The 18,698-nt window shown below is 52.4% G+C and overlaps 1 protein-coding gene across 1 annotated transcript in view; it reads right to left on the bottom strand.

Annotated features, from left to right (window-relative positions):
- The window catches only part of LOC107108762 (probable cation-transporting ATPase 13A5), a 61,823-nt gene that overhangs the window by 34,059 nt on the left and 9,066 nt on the right, over positions 1–18,698 (bottom strand). The window contains exons 3-9 of the mRNA XM_015409279.1: positions 17,860–18,000; positions 17,148–17,218; positions 16,516–16,596; positions 15,327–15,396; positions 6,525–6,659; positions 4,389–4,461; positions 2,951–3,082 (exon numbers count right to left, since the gene is read on the bottom strand). Coding sequence (XP_015264765.1) covers positions 2,951–3,082; positions 4,389–4,461; positions 6,525–6,659; positions 15,327–15,396; positions 16,516–16,596; positions 17,148–17,218; positions 17,860–18,000 — 703 coding nt within the window. The remainder of the gene's footprint in view (positions 1–2,950; positions 3,083–4,388; positions 4,462–6,524; positions 6,660–15,326; positions 15,397–16,515; positions 16,597–17,147; positions 17,219–17,859; positions 18,001–18,698) is intronic.

Raw genomic sequence — 18,698 nt, 5'->3', positions numbered from 1 at the left:
AGCCAAATGGCTCGCTCACAACTTTCATGCCGGTAGCTCACAAAGCACCAGTAGCTCTTAAAATCTGCCTCCATTCCTGAGGACTGGAAGGTAGCAAATGTCACTCCCATCTTTAAAAAGGGTTCCAGAGGAGATCCGGGAAATTACAGGCCAGTCAGTCTGACGTCGATGCCCGGTAAGTTGGTGGAAACCGTTATTAAGGAAAGAATTAGTAGGCACATAGATGAACAAAACCTATTGAGGCAGACTCAACATGGGTTCTGTAAGGGAAGATCTTGTCTCACTAACCTGTTAATGTTCTTTGAGGGGGTGAACAAACATGTGGACAAGGGGGATCCAATAGATGTCGTTTACCTTGACTTCCAGAAAGCTTTTGATAAAGTTCATCATCAAAGGCTCCTAAGTAAGCTCAAAAATCATGGGATAAAAGGACAAGTCCTTTTATGGATCAAAAACTGGCTAATTAATAGAAAATTAGCTACCTTCCAGTCCTCAGGAATGGAGGCTGATTTTAAGGAGAGATTACATATTTTTGTCAGGAGATCCACAAGTTCACAATTGAGTTCTTTCAGAACTCTTGGATGTATGCCATCTGGGCCTGGTGATTTATCAGTTTTTAAGTTGTTTATCAGTTTTAGGACCTCCTCTCTCGTCACCTCAATCTGACTCAGGTCTTTCAACACCCCTCCCGAACTCAGCGGCTCTGGAGTGGGCAAGCACCTCTCATCTTCCACAGTGAAGACGGAGGCAAAAAATGCATTTAGCTTCTCAGCCATTTCCCTATCATCCTTCAGTACTCCTTTTACCCCTTGGTCATCCAAGGGCCCCACTGCCTCCCTGGCTGGTTTCCTGTTTCTAATGTATTTGAAGAAAGTTTTATTGTTGGTCTTTACATTTTTTGCTATATGCTCCTCATATTCCCTTTTTGCATGCCTGACCACAGACTTGCATTTTATTTGCCATAGCCTGTGTTCTGTTTTATCAGCCTCACTGTGACTAGCTTTCCACCGCTTAAAGGAATCCTTTTTACCTTTTACAGCTTCCATTACTTTGTTTGTTAACCATGTAGGCTTTTTCTTATACCTGTTTGTGCCTTTCCTAACCTGCGGAATATATTTTATTTGAGCTTCTAGAATTGTAGTTTTAAACAGTTTCCAAGCTTCCCCAATGGTTTTGACCCTTTCTACTTTTCCCTTCAGTTTCCTCCCCACATGTCCCCTCATATCAGAAAAATTACCCCTTTTAAAGTTAAAAGTGGTTGTGTGAGTCTTTTTGGCCAATTCCCTATTTGTACAAATGTTGAACTCAACAACATTATGATCACTGTTCCCAAGCGGTGCAATCACTTTTACATCTCTCACCAGGTCTTGAGTGTTACTTAGGACCAAATCAAGGATCGCCTCTCCCCTGGTAGGTTCCATGACCATCTGCTCCATAGCGCAGTCATTTAGAGTGTCTAGAAACTCAATCTCTTTCTCTCGACTAGAACACATATTGACCCAATCAATGTGTGGGTAGTTAAAATCACCTATTACGACACAGTGTTTTTGTCTAGCTGCTATCTTTAATTCATTCATCATTTTATAATCCTCCTCTATCTTTTGATCCGGTGGGCGATAACAAACTCCCAGTGTTAAGTTTCCTTTTGGCCCCCCTATTTCAACCCACAGAACTTCAAGAAGCGAATCCAATTCTCTTAGCCTCTCGATCTTTCTGGACTTTATACCCTCTCTGACATACAGAGCCACCCCACCTCCAACCCTTCCCCCCCTATCCTTCCGATATAATATATAACCGGGAATCACCGTATCCCACTGATTTTCCTCATCCCACCAAGTTTCAGAAATACCCACAATGTCTATTTTTCCCTCCGACACCAAGCACTCCAACTCCCCGATTTTACCTCAGACACTTCGAGCATTTGTATAGAAACAGCTGTAATTTCCCATACTGGTTAAGCCTGCCACCTTCCTCTTGCTATCTCGAGACCTTGTCAGGCAGTCCATGTCACTAGCCATGGTCTCAGTGGACAATCTCAATCCACCTCCCTGTAGAAAAGCAACAGGTACTCCCTCATCTCTCTGAGATGAGCCAACCCGAACCAGAGACTTTTCGTCTCCTATCGGCTTTCCCCCAATATTCAGTTTAAAAACTGCTCTGCCACCTTTTTGATTTTAAGCGCCAGCAGCCTGGTTCCTTCTCGGGACAAGTGGAGACCGTCTCGCCTATACAGCTCCCTCTTGTTCCAAAAAGAATCCCAGTGCCTAACAAACCCGAACCCTTCCCCCCTACACCATCGTCTCATCCACGCATTGAGACTCCTGATCTGTGCCTGTCTCTCCGGCCCTGCGCGTGGAACAGGTAGCACTTCTGAGAAGGCTACCTTGGAGGTCCTGGCCTTGAGTTTCCTGCCCAGCAGCCTAATTTTCTCCTCCAGGACCTCACGACTGCATTTCCCCACATCGTTGGTGCCGACATGCACCACGACCACTGTTCTTATGTTCTTAAGCAGATTTTTTGCTCACAAGACTCCACAGCTTAGAGGCTCACCATCACCTGCAGCCCTTTCCCCAGGGCCACCAGGCAGTGAGTGCAGCTAAACACATGAACCCACCTGAAGCTGCTTGACACTGAATCAGACTCTAGACTCATCACGGGCAGTATTGTCTACTCAGACTGGCAGCTGCTCTCTCTCCAGGGTCTCAGGCGGAGGTCTTTCCCATCCCCTCCAGCCTGGTCCTTGGAGACTGGGGATGCCGCTGGGGGTTGAACCGGGGACCTTCTGAATGCCAGGCAGAGACTCTTCCGTCGAACCACGGCCCCTCCCTAAGCACGACATGGTGGCTGAGGGGACTGTGGGCCTTCACGAAGTGACTGACTTCGGCCACCACCCCTGATATCACCACTCAGCCCTTCCTGCACAGACGAGGACCCCTCCCCTGCTTGGTACCTGTCAGCATCCCCTCGTTGATGATGCAGCTGCCATCCAGAAGGACGGCATCGCACGGCAGGGAGAGTTTCTGGCCTTCCAAGAGGATGACGTCTCCTGGCACCAAGGAAGAAGACGCCATCTGACGGCGACCTACAGAAAGACAAGACCAAGGGGTGAGATGCTCGGAAGGGAGTCCTGGAGGACTTCGGGGGGCTGCCGATACTGATGGGCCCAGACTGGCTCCTGGATGACTCTCCTACACAGAAGAGCACAAGCCGCATGAACTGAAATGAACCAGAAACCAGCAGTTTCCTCGCGAAAACTGACTGGGAGCAGAAAATGGGGTTAAATGGCTTGGAGCCACTTAAGGGGATGGTTTAAATGGCTTGGAGCCATTTAAACCCATGCTTTCTGCTCCTCACCACTCAGCTGTTTTTTGTGATGAGCAGAAAGCAGGGGTTTAACTGTCTCCAACCCATTTAACCCCCTGCTTTCTGCTCTTCATGAACTGCCACAAACTGCCCACAAACCGCTTTATAATTACTGGGAGTCCGTGGCAGTTCTTCAGTTTGCAAACCACAAACTGCCCAAAATTCATGAACTTTTGTTCGTGAGCCGGTTTGTGCTCATCCCCACTCTCTCACTCTTCCCTTAGGCTCAGTGTTCACTTGTAAGGAAAAGCAGATGGGGAAGACTCCGCCTCCAAGCCACAGTGAAACCAATGGGATCTGGCCCGCCCAGCCTCCTCACCCCCTGGGCTGTGTCTTCTCACACCCTGCAAAGCGCCAAATGAGAATGGATTTCTCGACTCTTCTAGATGGCCCAGCTGCAATCTCTGACAGACAGATCTCCGACACGAGGAGTCCCAGAGCTGAGGGTCAACCCCCTAAGGAGGCCTCTCCGTGGCGCCTTCCTCTGGTGGGCACTGCCAGGAAGGTGCCCTGATGCCCAGAGGATGCTCTGTGGTACGGAAGGCCCAAGCGCCAGAGAGGTTGGGTGGCAAAAACCAGCACCTTGACTCGCTTCTGGACTGCGGCCCTGCAGGACCTACGGTTGCCAGCCTCCAGGTGAGGCCTGGGGATCCCCTGGAATGACCACTGACCTCCAGAGTACCGGGACCAGTCCCCCTGGATAAACGGGCAGCTTCAGGGAGTGAACTCGGAGGCATCACATCCCTGCTGACCTCCCTCTCCAAATGCCACCCTCGAGTCTCCAGGCGTTTCCCAACCTGGAGTTGGCAACACTACAGACCAAGGAGCAACCGCCTGGTCCAGCATCCTCTTTCCAACAGCTGAGAGCACGCACACATCACACGCAAGCTGCCAAGCGGAGCCCCCAGACTCCTGCCCGCTCCACAAGGAGAGGCGGAATGCCCAGAGGCTCCATTCGGCTGCCAACAATAAGTGTTATCTCCCTAAATCTGCCCAGCTTCAGCCGCCGGGCCCGCACCACACACCTTCGTGTTTAACCCAGGCCGTCACTGGCACGTTGTTGTGTTCTTCCACCAGGTTGTGGAGCTTGATGGATTGCTGCGGATTGGAAAGCAGAAGGTTAAATGCCCGGAGGGTGCCTGGTGTTTCTACGCAGAGCCTGAATGGGGCGGAGGGGTGGAGGGGCACACTCCTGAGACCGGCTTGGCTTCGCTCTCTGGAAAGCCTCAGCTGCCACGGCCAAGCCCCCAAACAAAGGGAAGGGAAACTTAACCGGATTACCGTGGCCCCGCCTGCTCTTTCCTTGCCCCGGGCGGGCGGCAGAGGTGTGCCTGCAGGAGGGGAGGCTACCCCATGCAGAAGGAGCCAGACGATCCTGGGGGGAAAGCCCCTGGACAGGTGGGCTGCTTCCGTCCATGGGGGTTGCTCTACCTGGTTAGCCACCTCCCACACATATTTATTTCATCTATTTAAAACATTTACCAGCTGCCTTTCTTCCTCACGGAGGAGTTCAAGGCATCTTAAAAAGTAGATAAAACACATAAAGATCGAAATCTCAAACGACAGTCCAAGCCTGCCGGGAACTGATTCAAATGCGGTCCTAAATAAAACTACCTTCGGCTCCCTCCTAAAGATCAAAAGCGAGGGGGGGGTAGGCACACGCCCCTGGGGAGGCTGCTCCAGAATCGTGGGGCCACCACTGAAGAGGCCCCCTCTTTTTGCGCCCACCCAATGGGCTTCTTTGATCTGCAGGACGGCCAGGAGGGCCTCTCCCTGCAGTCATAATTCCCAGACAGGAACATGTGGGAGGAGATACTCCTTCTTCATGTGGATCTGACCACTGCTCCCTCTAAGCTGTGGAGTCTTCTTGTGAGCCAAAATCCTACTTTGTGAGCTCCTGGCATTAAAGTTGTGAGCAAGCGATTTGGCCGCTGCTTAAATTAGTTTGCTCTGGAGCCATCCCTTCCTGGGCTAAGACCAAAATGTGTGAGCTGGAGGCTCAAAAACTGGGAGCTAGCTCACACTCACTCAGCTTAGAGGGAACACTACCTCCAAAGCTCCTCCCCTGCACACCTGGGAGGTCTCTCAGGTGCTCCCAGACAAGAATCTTCGCTCTTCTACTGCAGATCAACATGGCTGCTCTCTGAAACAGACTCTTGGCAGGTTTTTTTTTGGGGGGGGGATACACCTGGGACCAATGTCCCCTCTAAGCTGAGGAGTCTTATGAGCAAAAAAATCTACTTTGTGAGCCACTGGCATTAAAGTTGTGAGCAATTGATTTGACTACTGCATGAATTAGTGTGCTCTGGAGCCATCCTTCCTGAGCGAAGGAAAAATCTGTGAGCTGGAGGCTAAAAAACTGTGAGCTAGCTCACACTAACTCAGCTTAGAGGGAACATTGCCTGGGACCCAAATGTTCTGGACTCTGGTGCAGAACTGACCCAGGCCCGACTCTGACCCCTCCAGCTCCCACCTGTTGGCCCCCAAAACTGTGATGTTTGTGCAGCCAGCAGCAAGACTGGGGGTCCAGCCCCATTCTCAATTACCCAGGGGATCAGCTCAGGAGCATGCGAGGTAACATGAAGGATGGAAGTGCTCCTGCGCACGTGCAGAAGTCCCTTCCGTGGCTAGTAAGTTCCTGCAGCCCTTGCTCGCCCCCTCCCTCTTTGGAGCAGCCCTGCTGCTGGGCCGGCCTCAGCGTATCCTCCGGTGAGCAGCAGCCAGGGCCCCTGGGCAGTGGGAGGAGGAGGAAGAAGAGGAGGAGGAGGAGGAAGAGGACCCTGGCTGCTGCCAAGGTCACACCAGCAGCTGCATGTGGAGGTGGAGTGGGGAATCAAACCCGGTTCCCCCAGATGAGAGACCGCGCTCCTAACCACAACACCAAACTTCTGAGGAGGCCAGGGAAGGACACACGAGCATGTGGGGGGCATGGAGGTGGGTGGGAGGGAAGGAGAGCAGGAGTGCCCGTGGGTGGGCACGTGAGGGCAGAGGGGCCCTGAGAACTGTCTGCCCAGCCCCCCCCCAAACCTAGAACTGGCCCTGCAGCCCTGCCCAGGTGAGCGAGGAAGGCCTCCAACTTGCTCTGCAGCCAAAGGCAGAGGCCGCCTCTGCACTTCCCCTTGCAGGGAGGAGAAAGAAGGCCAAAGGAGCAGCCCAGTTACCTGCCGCAGGTCGTAGGTGGTGAGGGCGATGGAGATGACGGAGAGGATGATGATGGCGACTGAGTATTCGATGTAGCCCTGGGAAATCCACAGTGTCAGGGTGAAGGCTTGGAAGACGTAGAAGGGGTTCAGGACCTAGGGAGACAAGGCGGAAGCCCCGCGGTCACCGGCAGGCCCAGGGCACCTGCACCCACAGGAGATGCTCATCCAACATGTCCTCTACTCCCACCTGATGAGCTGCAGACAACGCAGCCTCCAGGCTGGGGCACCTTCCCGATGAGGAAAGGCTGGGGAGCCTGGGACTTTTCCATTTAGAAAAGAGCAGGGGTCATTCCCTGCGGGAGCGCACAGGAGCAGAGCTCCGACAGTAAAGAGCCCAGGGGGCGGGCGCATGCAACAAGCCCCGCCCCCAGCTCCCAGCAGCCCTCAGTCAGAGCAAGAAGCCGCCAGGTAAGATACAGAGCCCCCCCCCCCAGTCCCCCGGTCCAAAACAGTCCAGTGGCACCCTTAAGACCAAGTTTTATTCAGGTACAAGCTCTCCCTCCTCTGCGAGGACAGATCTGCACGTCCCCCCCCCCCAGTAGCTAGCAATCCAAAACAGTCCAGTGGAGCCTGAGCGGTGGGTGTTGCCTTCTGACACCCTTCCGGTGAGGCCAGGGGGTGTGGCCTATGCAAATGAGTTATGCTAATGAGTTATGCTAATGAGCTCCTGCATCTCTTTTTCTGTGAAATGACCCCTGGAAAAGAGACTAAAAGAACCACTGGAGAAGAAGAGGTTGAGGGGGGACAGGATGGCTCTCTTGAAGTCTCTGAAGGGCCGTGTCACTTAGAGGAGGAGGGCTGGGAGCGGTTCCTGTGGGCAGCAGAGGAAGGTTTAAATGGAGGGAAGGTCCCGGCTGGGTCTTTGGGAAAACCCTTCTTCTGACAGTAAAAGGCTTGTGCAATAGTGGGATCGCCTGCCTGGGGAGATGGTGAGCTCCCCCTCCCTGGCAGTCTTTAAGCAGCGGCCGGACAAACACTTCTTCTTGCCAGGGATGCTGTAGGCCAGGGATCTCAAACATAAGGCCCGGGGGCCGGATCCAGCCCGTCCAGGGCTCTTACGCGGCCTGCGAGCAACCAATGCCAGGGAGGAAGTGCTGGGGGGGGGAGTGGGCGGAGCTTCTCCATCATGGCTTCAGCACGGCAGAACCGCCTCATCTGCAGCAGTCAAGCATCCAGGGAGCCTCTGCCCTCGCTGGCTGCACTGCTGCCTCTCCAGTCCGCCTGTGTGGGTCCTCCTCTGCACCCCCCTCCCAGCCTATGGGGCCTTGCAGTGAGGACACACCAACTTGGAGCTTACCAGCTGCTGTCCTGTATACAGTTTCTGTCTCTGGTACCCGGCATTACATTTTATGGCACACATGGCCGGCCCGACAAAGTCACATTTATGTCAGATCCTCGTAAGAAATGAGTTCGACACCCCTGCTCTAGGCTGATCCTGCGTTGAGGAAGGAGCTGGACTAGATGGCCTGCAGGGACCCTTTCAACTCTGTGTGATTCTGAGACTCTATGGCTGAGCAGGGACATGCTGGAGGTTTCCAGAATTATGCACGAGAATTATGCACGGGGTGGAGGGAATGGACGGAGAGAACTTTTTCCCCCTCTCCCCAAATACTAGAACTCACTGAGGGCATCCAGTGAAGCCGATGGGCAGTTGGCTCAGGATGGACAAAAGGAAATGCTACTTTACACTGTGATGGACTAGAACATGGAGTTCGCTGCCAGAGAATGCAGTGGTGGCTGCAGGAATACACGGCTTTCAAAGGGGATTAGATAGATTCACGGAAGAGAAGTCTATCAATGGCTCAGTAGCCACGGTGACCGAGGGGAACCTCCATGGTCAGAGGCAGTCTGAATCCCAGAGCCAGGGGGTGTCAGCAAGCTGCCATTCTGTTTTCTGTGACCTCTGTGTACATATCCTTTCCCTGTTACACCCGGCTTGGCTTCTATCATCCTGTTCCTGCTTTGGAATGCAAAAGATAACTGCTGGAGGTTGTGTGGGGGAGAAGATGCTGTAATGCTTGCCTATTGATTTTCCCAGGACTACTGCACCTGTGTTTTGTCTGATGTTCTGCCTGGTTCCCATGTACTGGGCGCGCAACCGTTTCCTTAGCCCGCCAGCGGGAAAGATATTCATTGGATCTGTATCTGTTTGAAGTTCCTTTATTATGCTTGACCTAACTGTGTATCCCCAGTTCTAACAAAGAACGTGTTTGAGTATGTCTTCAACGCTTTGAAATAAATTTTGCTTTTCTTTAAAACGTGGATTTATTCTCGATGCTTGGGGATCCAACATATTGTTAGAACTCCCTTTTCCTATCGTTCCGAATCTGACAAGATCATGAGCGGAATTGAGGGAAATCTACCTAACACGGAGGGGGACTCGGGATCGGTCCCACAAACCTCTGCGTCTTTGGTGTTCACGACTGCAGCCTCCATGGAGGGTGCCGTGGGGGGAACGATTCCCCGCCTGCCTGCACATCTGTCTTGGCCGCCTCCGACCCCTTCGCAATGGGGTCCGCGGAAGACTCACCAGCAGGATGATTGGACTATGTACAACACCCAAGGCACCCGTGAGGTGTACTCCCGTCGGGGGAGCGGATTACGTGAGAGTCTGTTTGACAAGGGATTGTTCCCGGAACCTGGGTCTACCTCGGAGAAGGGGAGCCCCAAGCAGGACCTCGAGGAGTGGATGTTCGAGCCGTCGGGACCGCGTGGTCACGCAGAAGATGAGGAGGGCACCGGAGCCTTCCAAACGGAAGAGGACTACGACCCACCCCCGGATTATCGCCCTCGGGACCCCATCCCGGAGGAAACTACCGGGGAACGTCTAGCAGAACTGGAAGACTCGGTGAGAGACTTAATGCGGGCATTCCAGGATGTGATGGAAGGCCTGCCGGGAATGTTGGACGTTAGAATGGCCAATTTCCTGGACGCACACGCCGCGCAGTTGCAAGTTGCTCCTGCACCGGGATTTCCCGCGCCGCCGATGCCTGCTCAGCCGCTGCAAGCACCGGGAGTTCCCGCGCAGCAGGTACCTGTCCAGCAGCCGGTGAGACCGCCTCCGCCAGTGCCTGCGCAGCCGCCGATGCCAGGGGGTCCGCCGGTGCCGGGTCTGCCGCCGCCGCTGAGGCCAATACCAGCAGGGCCACCGGTTGTACCGGGTTTCCCTCCCAGGGGAGCTCCGGGGCAGCTGGGCCCGTTGGTGAGGCCTCCACGACCCAGACCCAAGGATCTGCTGGAGGCTACCTTCGACGGCAACCCGGATGAACTCGCTTTCTTCACGGTGAGGGTGCATAAATTCGTAGAAGAGAGTCGACACCTGTTCCGAAATGAAGCTGGTCTCATTGATGTCATCTCGGCAAGACTGAAAGGAGACGCCGCCACATGGTATGTTGGACTGCACAACGACCGCGGTCCGGAACTTTTGAATTTGCGAGCATTCATGTGGGCGCTGAGGGCGAGATTCGAAGATGTCAACGCGAGTCAAAGAGCTAAAGCGTTCCTCCGGACCTACCGCCAGAACAAGAAGTCGGTTCGCGAGTACACTCTGGAATTCCACAAGCAAGCAGCTAAGCTCCGAGACTACCCTGATCATATATTGGCTGAGATGTATCGCTTGGGTCTCAACGCAGAAATCCGAGAAACGGTTCTGAAAACTGTCAACCCTGTCTCCCTGATGGCCTGGACCCAAGAAGCTGAAAATGCAGAAGACCGGCTCACCACCATCAAACTCGACCTGGCTGCTACGACCAACAGACCCGCCGCTGTCGGTGCCTCTAAACCCAAGACTCAACGCCTGTCGGAATCGGCAAGGGAACTACGGATGAAGATGGGGCTCTGTCTCAAGTGCGGGGAGAAGGGGCATTTCGCTGTGGATTGTGGCAGCCGTCAAGTCAAAGACAAGCCGCCTACCCCAAGCCCGAAGACACCGCTGTCGGGGAAGAAGGGGATGGCTAAACCGCGTTTCTCCAAAGCTCTGCAGGCAGCCCAAGGTTCGGGGGAAAATGAACCGGCTGCCGCCGAGTCCGAAGAAGAGCTGGTGGCTGAAACGGCGGAAAACGACAACGGCCTGTTGTGAGAGGCGCAAAACGACAAGGCCATTCTAATGCTGCGCCCAAGGTGGTGAGAGAAACCCCTTCCCTATTTTTCGTGACTGTCTCCTTAATGAATCCGCTCCTAGGAACCCACGTTAGGGTAAGAGCGTTGATTGATTCTGGGTGTGGGAGGGATCTCATCAGCCCTAGAGTGTTAGTTGCACTGGAAGCGGGGATAGTCCCCTTGAAGTCCCCCATCATTTTTACTCAGATGGATGGGGCACCCATGGAACCTTGTACGCACGAGACTATGGCTTTGCGGTTGGGGGCGGGAGATCATTGGGAATCCAGGTCCTTCATTGTCACCCCTAAATCGCAGTTCGACTTAGTACTGGGGAGTCCCTGGTTGTTTACCCATGACCCTTACATCTTGTGGGAAGAAGGGGTTGTCAAATTTGTGTCGGCTAAGTGTGTGGATCACTGCTGGGTGGATTCGTGGGGGGACCAGCCGACCACACAGTTCCCCTGCGGCACTTTGCAACCGGAAGAGTTAGCTTCTTTGCCTCGAGAGTATAGAGACTTGGCAAAGGTGTTTGGCGAAGAGGAAGCTAACGAATTGCCCCCTCATCGCTCGACTGACTGTGCTATTGAACTTTTGCCTGACTGTAAATTACCCAAAGGTAAAATTTATGCGATGGGGCCGGCTGAAAAAGTCGAACTGCGGAACTTTATTGATAAAAACCTAGCCCGAGGTTTCATTCGCCCGGCTTCCTCCCCTTTCGCCGCGCCTGTACTTTTCCGAAAGAAGAAGGACGGGGGGCTTAGGTTGTGCACTGACTATAGGGGTTTGAACGCTGTTTCTTTGTCCAATGCTTACCCCCTCCCATTAATTAAGGACTTGGTAGCTGAGGCCACCAAGGGCAAGATCTTCTCGAAACTTGACCTCCGGGATGCATATTTCCGTGTGCGCATCCGGGAGGGGGATGAAAGTAAGACTGCATTTAATACCCCTTTGGGGCAGTTTGAGTACCTCGTTATGCCCTTCGGCCTTCAAGGGGCTCCGGGGGTCTTCATGAACCTAATCAATGAGGTCCTACATGAGTTTCTATTCAAAGGAGTGGTCCTTTACCTTGATGATGTGTTGCTGTACTCTCAGGACCTCCAGTCGCATATTAAATTGGTGCGCCAGGTCCTTAAGCGACTTTATGAACACCACTTGTTTGCTAAGCTGTCAAAATGTGAATTCCACAAGACATGCATTGACTTTTTGGGATACCGCATCTCTGGGGGGAAGGTTGAAATGGACCCTGCTAAAATTCAGGCTGTACTTGACTGGGAGCCCCCCAGGACCCGCAAACAATTGCAAATGTTCCTCGGATTTGCCAATTTTTACAGAAATTTCATCCAGAATTTCGCGCAAATTGCCCTTCCCCTGACTGAGTTGCTAAAGACCAAAGGGAAGGGTTTTGATGCTACGAAACCGGGCGCCCCGCTTAAATGGTCCCCTGCTTGCGCAGAGGCTTTTGAGAAACTTAAACTGATGTTCACCTCCGAGCCGGTGCTGGCGCGCCCTGATGAATCTAAGAAGTTTATTGTCCAAACTGATGCCTCGGATGTGGCTATGGGGGCCGCTATTTTGCAAGAAGGGGAAGATGGTCGGTTACATCCCCTGGCATTTGTGTCTAAAAAGTTTTCTGATGCCGAACGAAACTGGGGGATTTGGGAAAAGGAGGCGTCAGCGATCCGGCTGGCTCTCTCCACTTGGAGGCAGTGGCTGGAGGGGGCGCAACTGCCGTTTGAAGTCTGGACTGATCATAAGAATCTGGAGATGCTGAAATCCCCCCGTTCTCTCAACGCTAAGCAACTTCGTTGGGCGGACTTCTTCGCTAAGTTTCGATTCACACTTCGTCATTTCCCGGGGGCGGCTAATTCCCTGGCTGACGCGCTCTCGCGCCTCCCACAACATGACAGTCAGCGTGAGATCATCATGGACTCTGTTTTTTCCCCCTCCCATCTGGGGGGGGCCGTAGTCACCCGGGCGCAGGCGCGAACGATTCCACACTCTGATGAGACTTCGCCTTCCCTGTTCCCTGTGGGAGGGGGGGCCTGGGTCCAGAAATATCTTTCTGCTTTTACTGCTGAGGATGATGCCTCCCTTAAGACATTACCTGATTGTGTCCGTAGCCCTGAAGGTCTGATTTATTCTGGAGACAAATTGTATGTGCCTATTTCGATGAGGAGGGAGGTGATGGAGTCTGCTCACGGTTCGAAACTGGCAGGGCATTGGAGTTTCGTTAAATCTTTGCAACTCATCCGCAGGCAATTCTGGTGGCCACAAATGCGCAAAGACCTCTTGATGTTTGTTAGGTCCTGCCAAACCTGTGCCTTAACTAAACCCAGGATGGGCAAGCCTCCTGGTTTACTGCAGCCACTTCCTACTCCGTCGAGACCATGGGAAGTGGTGTCCATGGATTTTATTACTGACCTCCCTGCGAGCAAAGGGAACACTGTTATTTGGGTGGTTGTTGATTTGTTTTCTAAGCAAGCTCATTTTGTGCCTTTTCCTTCCTTGCCTACAGCTCAGAGGTTGGCGAAATCGTTTATGTCCCACGTGGTGAAAATTCATCAATTACCTGCTAAGTTAATTTCTGACAGGGGGACCCAATTTGTTTCTAAATTTTGGAGGGAACTTCTTTCCATTTTAGGGGTCGAACAAGGGCTCAGCAGCGCGTATCATCCCGAAACTGACGGACAAACGGAAAGGGTTAATCAGACTCTGGAACAATACCTGCGTTGTTTTACTAATTATCAACAGAATGATTGGTGTGAATTATTGCCTCTTGCTGAATATTGTTATAACAATACGGTCCATAGCTCCACAGGCATGTCTCCTTATAAAGCTGTATCTGGTTACGACAGTCCCCCCCTCCCTTTCTTGGAGGGGATGGGCCAACGTCCTGTGGGGGATGCTGATACATGGTGTATGTCCTTGCAAAAAGCATGGCCGCTGCTATGCCAAACACTTGACGCAGCCAAGGCTGCTTACAAGACCCAGGCAGACAAGGGTAGGGTGGTGGGGTTTGATCTGAAACCTGGGGATCTTGTGTATGTCTCGACCAAGAACATTAAGATGCTGCGGCCTAGCAGAAAATTGGGATGGAAGTTCATTGGTCCGTTCAAAGTGCGTAAAGTCATAAATGATGTGGCAGTTGATGTTGTTTTGCCTAAGAATTTACGTGCCTTGCATTCTGTCTTTCACATGAGTCTATTGAAGAAGGATCCTGGACCGTCTCCTTGGAGACCAGAGACTACTCCTCCTCCGCCTGTCATATTGGAAGGGGATGAACATTTTGAAATAGCTGATATCCTTGATTGTAAAGTGAAACGTGGTAAACTCTGGTACCTTATCGAATGGGTTGATTTCGGTCCCCAGCACCGCGAATGGGTGGAAGAAGGGGATATTCGGGCCCCTTACCTGATCCGTAGTTTCCACAGAAGGTTCCCGGACAAACCGGGAGGTCTCCCGCCCAGCCCGAGATGTGTTGTAAGCAGGCCGGGAGGTGTGTTGTAAGTGTATTTTAAGGGGGGCAGTATGTCAGCAAGCTGCCATTCTGTTTTCTGTGACCTCTGTGTACATATCCTTTCCCTGTTACACCCGGCTTGGCTTCTATCATCCTGTTCCTGCTTTGGAATGCAAAAGATAACTGCTGGAGGTTGTGTGGGGGAGAAGATGCTGTAATGCTTGCCTATTGATTTTCCCAGGACTACTGCACCTGTGTTTTGTCTGATGTTCTGCCTGGTTCTCATGTACTGGGCGCGCAACCGTTTCCTTAGCCCGCCAGCGGGAAAGATATTCATTGGATCTGTATCTGTTTGAAGTTCCTTTATTATGCTTGACCTAACTGTGTATCCCCAGTTCTAACAAAGAACGTGTTTGAGTATGTCTTCAACGCTTTGAAATAAATTTTGCTTTTCTTTAAAACGTGGATTTATTCTCGATGCTTGGGGATCCAACAGGGGGCAACATCAGGGGAAGGTCTCGGCCTCTCTGTGCCCCATTGCCTGGTTTAGGAAGCTAACATCTGCATTCGGGCACTGTAGGAAATCAGGGTTTCTTTATTGCCCACCTGAAAGACCCCGAAAGTGGGCAAACTGTGGTTAGCCCCAGCCAGAATTCTACCCCGAGACCTGGCTGAAAATCCACCGTATCACCTGGCTGGTATTTCTAGCTGGGCTTTGTACTCCCATAGTGCGCTCACAGTAGCCTCACACAACCAGAGAGACAACAACAGCACTCGCTAGCAAGATCCAAGGACCCCTGGGGGCCCGGATAGTCTGTGTGTTTGTCCTTGTGGCTGCATTTCCTCATACGCTGCCACACCCCTCCCTCCCTTTCTCCTCTGGCAAACCACTGATCATCAGCTCCTGGTTCGACTGCCCTTACCTGTGCAAATAAATAGACACCAATGACATTTTGTAAGCAAATAAAGGCCCCTCCCCGCCAAGAGCTCAAGGGGAGCCAGGACCCGCCATCCCCACGGACTCTCTGGCCCCAAGCTGGCCAACACGGCAACCTTCATCCCCGAAAGCCGAGCCAAACCCAGGGGGTGGAAGGGGCTCGGGGGGTGGGGCACGACAGCAAACCTTTTCAGCCTTTCCCCCGAAGCACGGGCAAACGGAGGCTGCGGGCCGGAAAGGCCCTTTTGTGACGATGTCTGTCGGTTACCTCTTTAAAAAGCAGTTTCCAGATGGGGCAGATTTCCACTTCAATGGCGTTAGGCCCACAAACTAACTTCCTGCCAGAAGAGAGAGAGAGAAAGAGGAGGAGGAGAGGAGATTAGAATATCTGGGCTGTCAGAAGTCCAATCCGACAGGCCTTGCTGGGGGCACCCCTGGGGAAAGAGCCCCGGCCCCCACGCTGGTCTCATTCCTGACAACCGAACCGGCCCCAACTTTGCATTGCTGTGACCCACGAAAGAGCTGGAACCGGGAGAGGGAACACTGTATACTTTGGGGAAGAAAGAGATACGTGTGTATTTCATGAAGACCTGTGCTCTCCTTTTTGTAAACAAGTATTTTGAAAAGGCCTGCCTGGGACACCACTGGGACAGACATTCCTCAGGCACGGGTTCTCCTACAAGAGAGGTTTAAGCAGGGGATTAGCCGAGCCGGCCTCCTTTGAGCGGGGGGGTGGGGGGTGGGGTGGCTCCCACATTGGGCAGACTGCGCCTCCTGGGGGGGGCGTGTGCCACAGAGGGGGGAAAGCAAGACTGTGAGGCTCAGAAGAGGGTGACTGGTGATGCCAGGCAAGGGGGGAGAAGTGTTTCCGACACCCCCTGACTGCCACCCTTGGGTTCAGAGGAGACCTCCCTGGGAGGGGGAAGTGCCCCGCTCTCTGAGTGGCAGAATCGGACATCGAGATGCTCTGGCCCCCGGAGGTTCCTCCATCTCTAAGCCCTGCAGAAGTCCCCCATCCAAGGCTTCCTTGGTTCATCTTTCCACTACCGGGGGAGGTGTTGTTGCTGTTGGGGGAGGTGGGGAGAGAAAGACCCTCAGACGTTGGACGCCACCTACAGAGTCTGGGACTGAGGTGAGATTTGAACCGGAGACCTCATATTCTGAAGGCTTTCATTAGTGGACCCTCCAGACAGAAGCAACGGAGGGCTGAGAAGGCATGCCAACCTCCAGGTGGGACTTGGGGATCCCCCAGAATGACAGCTCATCGCCAGACTACAGATATCAGTCCCCCTGGAGAAGGTGGACTCTCCCCCTTGGGAGGGTGGACTCTCTGTGGCATTGCACTATGCTGAGGTCCCTGTCCTCCCCAGGCTCCATCTCCAAATCTCCAAGGGTTCCCCCACCTGGATCTGGCATCCCTAGCTCTGAGGCAGCATCTGGCTAGACTGGGGGCATACCGGAAATCCTGCTCTTGCGTGGTCAGCCCATCGGCAAACTTGTGATGGATTTCATAACACGTGTTGCTGTCCTCCAGTGACCTAGGAAAGAGGAAATCCAAGGCAGATGGAACGACAAGCAGAGAACTTTTGTTACCCAGAGCTTCCCACCAGCAAGTCATAAGAACATCAGAAGAGCCCTGCTGGATCAGACCAGTAATGGTCCATCTAGCCCAGCCTCCTGTCTCCCACAGTGGCCAACCAGTTCCTCCGGAGGGCCAACAACAGGGCACAGAGGCCAAGGCCTTCATAAGAACATCAGAAGAGCCCTGCTGGATCAGACCAGTAATGGTCTATCTAGTCCAGCCTCCTGTCTCACACAGTGGCCAAACCAGTTCCTCTGGAGGGCCAACAACAGGGCACAGAGATCGAGGCCCTCATAAGAACATCAGAAGAACCCTGCTGTGTCAGACCAGTAATGGTCCATCTAGTCCAGCCTCCCGTCTCCCACAGTGGCCAGCCAGTTCCTCTTGAGTTCCAACAACAGGGCATAGAGGCCGAGGCCTTCCCCTGAAGTTGCCTCCTGGCTCTGGGATTCAGAGGTTGACTGCCTCTGGATGTGGAGATTTTAGAAGATGGACATTAAAACTCACCCAATTCTCTGGAACTGTTTTGCAGAGACGTCCCATACATAGCGGATTTTTTGTACCCGGATGTACCTCACCTGCACGAAAGAGTTGCAGGACAACCATCAGGAATCACCAGATTGAACCCCTGGCTGCTACTAAATTCCTCCCCAGCTCTGCCGACGGGATGAGGACTTGTGGGCATCGGTGGTGGCTCTCTGGGCTCAGGGAATCCCCTTCTGCTCTGCTAGGCCTGACCTGGGCCCTCTGTGCCTCAGCAAAGGAGGGGGTTGCCCCTCCACGCCCCTCCATTTGGTCATGCAGATACAGTGAGGAACTGACCCCCCACCCCCACAGAACAGACTGTGGACGATTCCCACCGTGCCCAGGGGCCCAAAGGGCACCACATACACACAAGCTACGACTCTTCCAAAAGCTCTCCCTGCTGGCCCCGAGGAGGACAAAGAGGTCTCCCAAGGCCCATTGACCCAAGAGGTCCTAACTAAGGATACCATTAATGGCCCCACCCACCCCCCAAGGACCTGGAGAACTTTGATTCTACAAAGGTTAGCAGAGTGGAATCCTGGGGGAATTGAATGGTTGGGGGGTAGGAAGTGCCCACCCCTAACCTCAGGAAGAGGTACTGTGAGATGCAGCCTTCCTCCTCCACTGTGGAATGAGGCAAAGGAGTCCTCTCTTGACCCCATGGTTTGCATCTAGCCCCACAAGTGGTACTTACTTTCAAATGCGGCTTCATTACGGCTTTGGAGATGACACATTCCTTGTCAGCGCCAAAGACATGACTCAGTTTGTCTCTGTCCAAAAGTTTCGACAAGTCGATCCAGATCACCTTCTTCCTTGTGTACCTCTGAAATACATCCTGAGGGAGGGGAAAGTTCACATTCTTGGGATGCAGATCTGACAAACAGTCCCCTTCTGTGTTAAGGACCTCCTTGAATCAGGTTTAAGGAAAGCACAGACCAAGCAGGCTTTCTTCCAAAAAGACAACTTAGAAATAATGTAAGAACTATATTAAATGTAATAGAATATTTTTTTTTGTCAAAAGACTTTTTATTTTCCATTATTATCACATTTTACATCTTTTTATCAATTGATTAAATGATCCCATTTCCCTCCCTCCCCCGAAAGGCTTCCCGCAATGCATTTCCCTCATGTCCCACATAGATAAATTCAGGATAACATCAAATACTTAATATTGTTCTAAACATAGTAAATTTTGTCTCACGTCCCAGTTCTTTTCTAAATATATCTTAAAGTCCTTCCATTCTTCAAAAAATTCTTGGTCTTCTTTATTGTTCAGTTTTTTGGTTATTTTGTCCATCTCAGCCATGAACAGAACTTTTTGTATCCATTCTTCCAGATCTGGTATTTTTTCTTGCTTCCAATATTGGGCGTATATCATTCTTGCCGTTGTTATCAAATACCAGAACAATGTCTTTTTTGTTACATTCAGTTCTTCCATTTTTAAACCTAAGAGCAGAATTTCAGGCGTTTTCTTAAAAGAACATTTTAGAATCTTTTGCATTTCGCTGTGGACCTTTGTCCAAAAGTCCCTAG

The sequence above is a fragment of the Gekko japonicus genome, unplaced genomic scaffold (assembly GCF_001447785.1).
Source record: "Gekko japonicus isolate JY-2015 unplaced genomic scaffold, Gekko_japonicus_V1.1 scaffold398, whole genome shotgun sequence".
In the NCBI taxonomy this organism is placed as follows: domain Eukaryota; kingdom Metazoa; phylum Chordata; class Lepidosauria; order Squamata; family Gekkonidae; genus Gekko; species Gekko japonicus.
This window is presented reverse-complemented; position numbering and strand designations above follow the sequence as displayed.